Below are 11,415 nucleotides of genomic sequence, written 5' to 3'. Positions count from 1 at the left end.
AAAGGGTGGGGGCCAGCCGCTGCCTCCACTCTGGAGTCAGGGACACCTAGTGTGGGCCGTGTTCTGGGGATATATTCTACTGGTATCCTGGTGTTCTGTGCAGTGGAGGAAACAGACATTAAACAAACACATAATGCATAAAGAAATGCACAGTTGTAAATGACAGTTCAGTGCTACAGAGACAGACAACAGGGTTCTCTGACAGGAAATAAGAGTGGGGCCCTGATGACTGGATGAGTGGGTGGTCAGGGAAGGCCCCTCTATATAGGAAGTAATATTTAGAGCATACTCGACACACGAGAAGATACTGGCCAGGAAAAGGGAGGGAGAGAGGACTTCAGGTGTCAGAACAGCAAAGCTAAAGCACCACAATGGGAGCAGGAGGACTGAGGGATTTGAGGACCTGATTGAGGATCTGAGAGTCCAGGCGGCTGGAGCCTGGCCAGCAGAGAGGAGAAGATGATGGTGGGTCATGCAGGACTCAGCTCATTCTGATCAGCTGGACCATCATAAGGAGCATCTTCGTTTACATGCAGTGAAAGCCACTGAGGAGATGAAGGAGGGCAGTGACAAAGTTGACTGCGTTTATGGAAAAGAACACCCAGACACTGTGCAGAGACTGGGCTGGAGGTGCTCAGCGTGCAAGAGAAGAAGCCAGTTTCTTGCCAGTTCAAGAATTCTAGGCAAGAAATGGTGATAACTAGGTTAGGTTTATAGCAGTTGAGGTAGGGAGAAATTAATGGTTGAAGAAATACCTCAGGTAGAACCAGCTGGACTTGGTGAGGAATGACAGTGTTAGGATAGGAAGGGGCATGAGGGAAATGACACATGAAGCCAGGCCTCCCAGGGTTTTGGTTTGAACATGAAGTGGACAGAGGTGCTTTTTATTGCAGTGTGGTAACCAGAGAATGGCCCTTGTCTTTGAGGTTTGGTTATGTTTATTTGCTTGCTGTGGGAAGAGGGGGATAGCATCTTGAGTTTGGTTTCAGACAAACTGTGATATTCTAGTCACTGAGTCAGGTCATAGTTGCATGTACAAGTCTGGAGGTCAGGGTTGGGAGAGGGATTTTGAGTCTTTGACTGCTGATCATATGTGTCCAAAGTCATGGAAACAAAATGTCATTTCTGGAAGGATTGTAGAGTAAGAGAGAGGCCCAGAACCAATCTGAAGGACTCCAACCTGTCAAAGAGAGCTAGAGGAGAAGGGTTAGCAAAAAGGGATAGGAGACGTAGGCCTGGAGCAGGAAACAAGGCAGGGAGCCTGGGACGGGAAGCCTCCGTGAAGAAGGTTGTACTGTGTAAGCTCTCTGAACAGGAAGCCATGTCAGCTTTTTTTTTATTTTTTTGGTCTGAGCATGTGTATAACTTTTGGGAAGCATAATCTTATGTCTCAAGTTTACTCCTCCTCCTTTTCTTCACCTTCTTAGGTTATAAACATAATCAATGCCGCCCAAGAAAACAGCCCAGTCACAGTAGCGGAAGCCTTGGATAGAGTTCTAGAAATTTTACGGACCACGGAACTGTACTCCCCTCAGCTGGGTACCAAAGACGAAGACCCCCACACCAGTGATCTTGTTGGAGGCCTCATGACCGTGAGTGACGGGGAAAGCGGAATGCAGGGGAGACGACGTTAATGCGCTCCGGGGGAGATCTGCCATATGTATGTGTTCCCTGTAGTTGCAGAGCCTAACATCAGTATACCCAGAAGCAACTGCATCAAAATCTGCCTTACACATGTGGTGCTACTCAAGTGATTCTTGCACTTGTCTTGCCATAAGGCTGACCGGCCACGGCAGTAGGAGACAGTCCTTTAGAATTTGGACTGCAGTTTGAGTACATGGGCAATTGACTGATGGCTGAATGTGCAAAACAGGGGATATGCGGGCCTGTTTACTTCTTCCCCTTGGTCTAGTGTGGCATGGGGTAACATATTTGGTTTGAGAGTCACTGCTGTTTCCTTGGACCTCAGATTCTTTATGTAATGAAGAATTTATACTTAGACTATGGTAGTGTCCAACTTTTAGCTATAGAAGCCTTTCTTTAAATAAAAGTCTATACCAGGTTCCATTTGTAATCAGATAAAAGCAGAGAAGAATCAGTCTGTCTCAGTCAGAGGAAGGCGAGGAGTAACCACCCTTGGCCGCACTCCAGGAAGCACCATTGTAGCCAAGAGTGGTGTTTGCTAAGGATTCATCCTGTCCCAGCCTTTTGCTGTGATCTGGTAATATTTGGCTTTATTCATCACCTGTCAGCAAGTGAAGAAAATGGAAATTGTTCACGTGTGCTCCTTATCAGAGGTTGAAGTTGGACGAATTCCTTAGTAGAACAAGTCTAAGAGCCATACATGAGTTTTATACTTCGAGGGTCCAGCCCAGCCCCGCCTCCAAATGCAGAGTGTTAACTGGTTTTCTAGTCCGTTCTCTGTCTCTAATTGGAGTGATATCCTCTCCCTCTCCTGCCCATCCTGGGCTGGCCTTGGTCCCCATCCCCTGCAGTGTATACTTCTGCTTCTACAGAGCACTGGTCAATAGGTGTCCGCTCTTCTTCCTACCCTGCCCCACCAAGCCATCTTAGGGTTCCTTCCAGATGCTGTGAGGAATGAGTGCAGGATCCCACACCATTTTTATGCAGCTTTGGGGAAGTAGAGGGGACAGCAAGACAAAACAGAAGTCTGTTGCATTACATCTTAGAGGCAGGCATTGTGGCTGTTGTTACTTACCTATTTATCCACATTCTGTAATTACGCTCCTAGCCTGAAGACCCAAGGTTCTAGACTTTAAGGGAACCCTTCACTAATTAACATTACTTTAAACCTTAGCATGCATTTTCTGGGGATGACACCTAAACAATTCTAAATGACTTTTAAGCAGAGGCCTAAATAAGGAGGTACTCAGGGGTAGAAGGTAGAGGGAAGGAAACAGATCCAAGAACTTTTAGGGACTAGTTCCAATTAAAGAGCCAGTAAATAGCAGAACTTGTAAATTCTTTCTTTCTTCTTTTCTTTTTCTCTTTCTTTTAATGTTTTTGCCATAGGGTGTGTGTGCTCACCAGAGAGAGAGAGAGAGAGGGAAAGTGAGAAATCACCCAACAGGGAAGATGGCTATGCCATAATCCCTTCTCCTCCATTCTCCTGGGATTCTGGGCACTCATGCACAAGCAGCCAGTGTGATTTTCAAACTGCCAGGTCTGGGACTCAAACCACAGCCCCCCATGTGGGAGTCCAGTACTTTTTTTTTGTTTTTTTTTTAGAGAGGGATTTTTGCTATAGGGCATGCTCGCTTGTCAGAGACAGAGAGACAGAAAGTGAGAAATCACTCCCCAGGGGGATGGTCACGCTACAATCTCTTCTCCATTCTCCTCTCAGGATTTTGGGCATGCATGCATACCCAGTGTGAGTTTTAAGTCACTACATCCAGGACTTGAACTGTGGTCAACTACGTGGGAGTCCAGTGACGTAGTAACCATTACGCCATCTGCTGGTCCTGGGAGTCTAGCATTTTAACCACTGCACCACTTGCTGGCCCCACTCTGCCCACTTTCTTAAGCTGCCTTTCCAAAGACTACAAACCCAGACACTTATTTTTTAAAAGGCTAGCAGCAATGTTCATGTTTCAAAACAGAATATACAATTGGAAAAAGATCGGCCAGTAATTAACCCACACTTAAGACTTTGCATTAGATCATCACCAAAACGTGGCTCAAGTCCTCAGCTCTTCAAAAAGTAATTCAAAGGGACCAGCAGTTAGCGTAATGGCTATGTCGCTGGACTCCCATGTAGTCGACCGCAGTTCCCGTCCCGGACCCAGTGGCTTAAAACTCACGCCGGGCGCCTGTGCGTGTGTGCCCAAGATCCCGAGAGGAGAATGGAGGAGAAGGGATTGTGGCATGGCCATCCCCCCTGGGGCATGATTTCTCGCTTTCTGTTTCTCTGTCTCTCTCTGTCTGGCTGGCAAGCGCACACGCCCTATAGCAAAAACCTCTCCAAAAAAGAAAAAAAAGGTAACTCAAAGAACATAAGAAAAGCATAATTTCTATGAGGGTGAGTGGAGTCCCTTCAAAACCACATGTCGCCAAAGCAAGGTCACTTCTATGATTCACGTCTATGGCTTTAAGATGCCGGAAGAGAAAGATGGCGAGAGCACAGAGCCGACTCACAGCTCAGGTGCGGGATCTAGGGCAGTCACGCTCACTTTCTTCCTCATTCTCTGCTTCCCAGGACCAACAGCCATGGAAGGGAGAGTGTATCCACCTTATAGATTTAATTTTGAGCTCTGTTCCCACTTGGAATTCCGCATTGATTCAGCTATTCAGAATTCGAACTTCTCTAATGAAGAACATGAGCGAATAATGGTAGTGGGATCTAAAGCATGCTTCTAATAGCATCTTTCTTTATTCCAGGATGGCTTGAGAAGGTTGTCAGGAAACGAGTATGTGTTTACCAAGAGTAAGTCTCCATCCACCCTCTTATCTGACAAGCTATCCACCATTCACGCCATCCCCAGTGTTGTGATTGTTGCTCAGGGAGGGCCGTGGTGTCACTTCCAGTGGGTTTTATTTAAGTGTCTCCGTGGTCTACATTTGGAACTAGGTCTTCTCATTAAAATGGCTTCTCTGAGCGCTGTTAGGATAAAATCATAAATCTCTGTATATTTGCCATTTTTAAGACAAGCAGACAAACCGAATCATTTTTCTGTATGGGGGCCTTGAAGTTTAATGATGTGAGGAAAGAACCTGGAAGTGAAAATCTCCTTGCCCTTGGAAGTGCAAGTTCTTCTTTCTAGTAGCAAACATGAAGATGATGACAGGTGCTTAGGGGCACGCCAGATTCCACAGTTAACCCACCCCCCAACTCCATGTGTTTGCTCAGACGTGCACCAGAGCCATAGCCACCTTGCGATGCCAATAACCATCAACGACGTCCCTCCTTGTATTGCTCAATTACTTGATAATGAGGAAAGCTGGGACTTCAACATCTTTGAATTGGAAGCAGTTACACATAAAAGGTATGTGGCTTCCCCGGCTGCAGGTAGGGGAGGGTCGATGGCCGCACAGACTTCTGCCTCTTAGACACTTGAAGGAGATGTGTGTACGAGAGGCCGCACGAGTGCTACCTTTCCTGCCATGTTGGAGTGTCAACAGGGCAGAGACTGTGGGCTCCGAATGAGGTTCTCTGTGGAGAGAGACTGTTCGTGGGTAAGACATGGGATCAGCCTGAGTGTCCTCAGATCTACTCAGGTCACCCCTTTGAGCTGAGCCAGGAGTCCAAGTATTTTCAGCCCCATATTTGTTGAAATTCCACCCTACAAGGTGACTTTAAGAGCACTATAGATTTGACTTTGAATCCCTCCCATAGGCAGGGATTATATACTAAAAGGTGCCCTCTATTTTAGAAGGCTGTTTCTTTCCAGGGGGTGCTCTACAGGAAATGAACAGTTATCAACTGTAAATAAGTAACATGGCTCTAAACCGTGTGACTTGCTGAGACACCCATGCCATCCCTTTGTTCTTGGGCTCAATAGCGTCTTCAGAGGAAATGCAGGGTTTGGGTGAAAGGGGAGATGAAGAGCGACTGCCAGAAACCTTTCTTGGTTGTCAGAGCCACTGAAGGACTATGAACAAAAATGACCTAGAAATAACTGGGATTGGGACCAGCAGATGGCGTAATGGTTACATCACTGGACTCCCATGTAGTCGATTGCAGTTCGAGTCCCAGACCTGGCAGGCACTTAAAGCACACTGGGCGCATGTGCATGCATGCCCAAAATCCTAAGAAAAGAATGGAGGGGAAGTGATTGCAGTGTGGCCACCCTTCGGGGGTGGGGGGGATTTCTTGCTTTCTGTTTCTCTCTGTCTTTCCAGTGAGCACACACACCCTATAGCAAAAACCTCTCTTAAAAAAAAAAAAAAAAAGAAAGAAAGAAAGAAAGAAAGAAAGAAAAAAAGAAAGAAAGAAAAAAAGTAAAGAAAAGAATAAAGGAAAGATTAGGATTTATCACCCCAGGAGGCACTAAGTTCCAGAGTGCCTGGTGGGGAGGAGATGGCCTCTTACTAATCTGGGATTGCATATGTTTGCCCCTCTGTGCATTTGGAGTGATCAGAGAAGAATGCCTCCATTCCCTCAGATCATCAAAGGAATCAGTTTCTGGGCCATTGAATACGAGGAACCAGGGTTTACTTTCCTATTTTCCAGGCCATTGGTTTACCTGGGCTTAAAGGTCTTCTCCCGGTTTGGAGTATGTGAATTTTTAAACTGTTCTGAAACCACTCTTCGGGCCTGGCTCCAAGTGATCGAAGCCAACTACCACTCCTCCAATGCCTACCATAACTCCACCCACGCCGCGGACGTCCTGCATGCCACCGCCTTCTTAGAAGAAGAAGAGTGAAGGTAGGGTTTCGTCCTCATGAATGTGGGCACCTGCCTGGGTGGCAGGCCCAAGATCTCAGTTTCAGTAAGGACGTTAAGTGGACAGCTCTTTTGCAAACATCTTGATAGGAGTTTTTGGCCATCAGTTTGACCAGGCCTCCTGGTGTTGTAAAGACACAGGCCTCTCTCTAGCCCTCTCCTCTCTCAAATGCTTAAAAGTAGTTTCTGCCTATCAAACAGTTCTTGCTTCAGTATAAATAGTCACTTATACGCAGAGCATAAAAACGGGACGCTGGTTATCCTGGCGTTTCTACTTGCAGCAGTTCTGGAGAATTGGGTAAGGGGGTCTCTAATGAATTAAAGGGGCCTCTCAGCCCTGGGCATGCTCATCTATGGTTGGGTTGAGGATACTTAAAAAAATTATTAATTTTATTTATTATTTTAATACTATTAAATTAATATTAAATTAATTAAATTAATAATTGAAATTATATTAATTAATTATTGGGCATGTACCAGAGAGGGGGAAAGTGAGAAAGCAAGCTGTCATGTCTGGGATTCACACTATGGTCAGTCATGTGGGAGTCCAGTGCCTTAACTGCCATGCCACCTGCTGGCCCCGAGGCTGCTCTGTAATAGTGACATTAGGATAATTCTAGCCAGGCCTAGCACAGTCCATAGCATACTGGACCACAAGGCTGGAAGCCCACTCTGGCTAATCCTCTTCAGTGTGATCCAAATCTATTTCTGCTGACCAAATGAGGAAATGGCTATACAGAGCTGGCTTTGCTTTCGGGTTTGGAGTTGTACCCCCTGCAGGTTTGGTGGGGCTTTCCTTCAGTGGGCAGTCTCCAGCCCCCATGGGGGTGGCATGCTTCTCCCCTCTGCTAGTGGCCAGCCCAGTCTTCTTCCCAGCTGTCCTCCAGCCCTTTCTTACCAGGCAGGCATTGTTAGTGCCCATCCAAACTGCAAGACGCAGCCCGTTGTCAGTGCCTTTCATTGGGTTTTTGGTTTAAGTCCGTGTACGCTGGAAGAAAAGGCATTATTACCTCATTTGCTACTCGTATTTTCTACACCAATTACTTGAATCTGTCTCATTGAAGGAGTTAAAAATAAAGTGGCTGCAAGCAGGATTGAACCTACCATAAGGACACTGGCTGGAGGCCGACTCTGGGCCTCCTGGTCTTCCCTATTTAGAATCAGTGCAGCTGGAGCCCAGGTTGGACGGTTCTGGGTCCTGGCCTTCCAAATAGCTGGCTGCACCTGCAGATGACAGTGGCCTCTCCTGACCAGCAGGGAAATGGGGCCCAGTGTGCTTGTGTGTCCTGGGCCCCACAGAATAAATCGCTGAGACAAGCTCAGGAAACCTGGATGTGTTGACTGTGGCCAACCCAGGACTGTTCAGCTACCCAGATCAGGACTAGAAATGGAAATGGTCCCTGCTGGTGGGCACAGAGCTTCGGGAACGCCATTACAACCCTAACCCAACGCAAGCCTATGCAGGCCAGTGGTCAGCCAGAGTGTTGTTTCAGGACAGGGCTGAGCTTCAGATTCACCGTCCCTCACCCAAGAAGCAGTTTTTCCTCCCACACACCTGCAAGAGCAACTTGGGAGCACCAAACATGCCACCCACCTTCCAGCCTCATCGCGGAAACCACTTCCCCTCACGCACTGTCCTCCAGACACAGGGACGCTCTTTAGGTGTGTTTGTCCTCAGGGGCTTCATGGAGGCTCTTCTGGCTGCCTGGAATTCTCTCCTTTGCCATTGTTTGCCTGGCTAATTCCCATGTATCCTTCAGGCTTCGGCATAAACATCACCTCCTTGAGAAGCTATCCCCGACCAACTTCAGGACCCCTCCTGTCCATTAGCTACACATGCCCATTAAAATGAAAATGAAAAACTTAGTTCCTCAACTACCCTGGCCACACTGCCCGTGTCCAGTAGCTACATGTGGCCAGGGGTCGCTGAGTTGGATAACCCCAGTGTAAACAATCTCCACCCTCACAAAGTCCACTGGGCAGTGCTGCCCTAAGCTAGATCAGTCCATGTGTGCACTGCCACAGTAAGTGCCACAGTCAAGGACACCACATGCAACATTTCCTGCTTGGCACCTGTCACAGTAAGTGACTTCTGTTTGCGTCCTGAAATTTATGCCTCTCCTCCAGATTTTAAACCTCCACTAGCACAAAGACCCAGCCCATGCAAATCACCATGGTAGTTCTGGCCGGATGCATGAGACCTGGTACCCAGTAGGCACCCAGTAAATAAACCCTGAATGAATGAATGATAGTAGTCTCTTATGTAACGGTAGCCCATCTGATAACCTCCTTCTCAAACCCAGCGCCAAGGAAATGTATGTCCCACAGCTCTGGCTTGTGCTGGTTAATTTCATGACAGCTTTAGTGAGGTCTGCCCTTTTGCCTTTGCTGCCTGCTGGCCCAGAGCAGAACTTTATCCCTAGCTGTAAGAGCCCCCTTAGCCTCCGTTTTCCTGGTAACATTATCCGTCTCCCCCTTGATCCTCTTTACTCAGGCCATCTTACCATTGTGTGAGGGCTTCTGTTACACCTGTGCCACTGACTACTCGTGCTTCAAAATCCTTTCCTCAGGAGATGAGAACAACAAGCAACGTTCGAGACCAAAGGCCCCTTTCTGCTTTGTCCACCCTGGGAGAGTCACAGCAGAACCATACAGCAGGCAGTTTAACAGGCTGGTTTGGTCTGGGAGAGTCACAGCAGAACCATACAGCAGGGAATTTGACAGGCTGGTTTGGCTCCTGCCTGCAGAGCTGGAGGGAATGAACTCAAGAAAGAATTTAGGTCTCCACCGAAACTGCAGTTGAGACTTCCTTTCCCTCCAGATAATACACATCGTATGGTGATGCGACATGCCCAAGGCCTCCCAGCATCTGGGAAGCCAGAGAAGGCTCGGTGGGCTAGGAGAACGTCCCGAAAGCCCCAGATCCCTCGGGCCCACCCCCCTCCAGATGCAGGCTGGATGTAGGTCTCCAGAATCCGTGGTAATCCTCATCACTGCTTCCTCTTGTCCCAGGGAAGCCTCGATCACTTGGATGAGGTGGCAGCCCTGATCGCTGCCACGGTGCATGACGTGGATCACCCGGGAAGGACCAATTCTTTCCTGTGCAACGCAGGCAGTGAACTTGCTGTGCTCTATAACGACACCGCTGTCCTGGAGAGTCACCACACGGCGCTGGCTTTCCAGCTCACGGTCAAGGACACCAAATGCAACATTTTCAAGAATATCGACAGGTTCGTTGCGCTTGGATTCCTTATGCTTGAGTTTGTGAAGTCTGAGTGGGAAATTGAGTTTTCTCTAACATCTCCACATATTTAGCTTGATCTCAAAGGCAAAGGGAAATGAGAATAGTTGTAGCACTGTATCAGGTGATGAAACAGTAACCTTGCCCTCGTAAACTTAATTTTACCTTCTAAACTGCCTTCATGTTTTAAAATTTCGTTTGGCTTTCAACGAGTTCGTGAAAATGTTTTATACACCGCACCGCGTGAAAGTTGTGTTACTAATGAGTCTAGCAGATACGTTTCCCCTCCCAGGAGGACGGCCTTTCTTTTGTGTAACTTGGGGAATATGTACCCTCTCCTGCCTTTACCCAGCTCAGTTTTGGGCCACTTAAAATACTATCTTATGAGGAGGTCTCAGCAGAGGCCCTGGAGCACAGAGGGTTGGGCAGGCTTCCCTAGGTGTGCACCTCTTCTGCTGGGAGCTGGCTAGATGTGAACAGAGAGAACTCCGTGCCTTCCCGCAGCCCTGCCAGGCTGCCTGCAAGACTGTAGGAGGCCAGTGCGCGGGAGGCACGGCGCTCCCTCAGGCCTCGGGACCACTGTTCACATGAACCTGTTCTTCTGGTCTCCAGAAATGCTAGAAAATGCAGTCACCAGTTATTCCAGCTTTAGCTTCAGTTTCAACAATACCAAACACGGATTTTTAAACTTTTCACAAAAAGAATTCTTTGCAGTAGTCGAGTTTTATTCAGCTCCCCATTCTGGCTCTTGAAATCAGAAAAAGATGACAGGAGTTGCACGGTTACTCTGCAGAGCTGTTGCTCCATCCGTTATGGTATCTCTCAGTTGCAGTCTAGAGAATTACTCAACAGGAAAACCCTTGTCCAGTCACATCATTAAAAGAAATCCTGACAGTTCTCTGCAGGACGGACCACTGTGTCTGCATCAGTGCAAAGGGACAGCTCCTGGGGCGTCTGTAGGAACCTGCCATTTCCTTCCACCTTACTGTTTGGATGTTCTCAAAGGAAGGTAGAAGAGAATCACTGTAAAATAAGTTCCCACCATGTGACAGGTACTTTCTAGTAAAAAAAAAAATACCCATAAGTATACGAGGAAGGTTCGGCTCTCACTGGGGGAGATGGAACAGTGTCTACCAGTCATGGCTTACTGGAAGGACAAGCAGGTAAATTCTCGCTTGGATCTGCGTTGCAGCCTCCCCACAGGTTGTTGGACGCGTGGTGAGAGGCAGCAGAACAGTTCTAATCTGAGACAGGTTGTGAACAAGGCCCCTTGTCTTCTGGTTATTTTAGGAACCATTATCGAACACTGCGCCAGGCTATTATTGACATGGTTTTGGCAACAGAGATGACCAAACACTTCGAACATGTGAACAAATTTGTCAACAGCATCAACAAGCCGATGGCAGCCGAGGTGAGCAGTTCCCCTGTGATGAGCTACTGGCAGAGTGTGTTTCAGCAAGGGTCTGCTCTGGCTTCGAAGCTTTTCCTCTCCCTCTTGAAGGAGAGGTGGTTATTTGCTTGGAGTTGGCAAAGGGGTAAGGCACTTGCCACCTGTGTTCGTTGGGGATGAAACTAGGCTGACAGTGTCCACAGCAACTCCGAGTTCCTTGAAAGGCCCCGAGAGAGAGAGCCAGTGACAAAAAGCACAAGGCCCAGAGAATATGACGGGAGAAGCCTGCAGCCCAGCAGAGGCTGGCAGACACCATGGTTTTTAGGGGATCCAAAGCCCTTCCTCATTCTGTTCTTTGAGCTCTTGGGAGGCCTCAAAGTT

At 47.8% G+C, this 11,415-nt stretch overlaps 1 protein-coding gene across 1 annotated transcript in view; it reads left to right on the top strand.

Annotated features, from left to right (window-relative positions):
- Positions 1 to 11,415, top strand: part of PDE8B (phosphodiesterase 8B) — a 114,152-nt gene that overhangs the window by 95,649 nt on the left and 7,088 nt on the right. The window contains exons 16-23 of the mRNA XM_014585912.2: positions 1,428 to 1,592; positions 4,399 to 4,444; positions 4,868 to 5,003; positions 6,191 to 6,379; positions 6,617 to 6,701; positions 8,898 to 9,077; positions 9,416 to 9,633; positions 10,935 to 11,055. Of these exons, the coding sequence (XP_014441398.1) occupies positions 1,428 to 1,592; positions 4,399 to 4,444; positions 4,868 to 5,003; positions 6,191 to 6,379; positions 6,617 to 6,701; positions 8,898 to 9,077; positions 9,416 to 9,633; positions 10,935 to 11,055 (1,140 nt within the window). The remainder of the gene's footprint in view (positions 1 to 1,427; positions 1,593 to 4,398; positions 4,445 to 4,867; positions 5,004 to 6,190; positions 6,380 to 6,616; positions 6,702 to 8,897; positions 9,078 to 9,415; positions 9,634 to 10,934; positions 11,056 to 11,415) is intronic.

The sequence above is a fragment of the Tupaia chinensis genome, unplaced genomic scaffold (assembly GCF_000334495.1).
Source record: "Tupaia chinensis unplaced genomic scaffold, TupChi_1.0 Scaffold000099_1, whole genome shotgun sequence".
In the NCBI taxonomy this organism is placed as follows: domain Eukaryota; kingdom Metazoa; phylum Chordata; class Mammalia; order Scandentia; family Tupaiidae; genus Tupaia; species Tupaia belangeri.
This window is presented reverse-complemented; position numbering and strand designations above follow the sequence as displayed.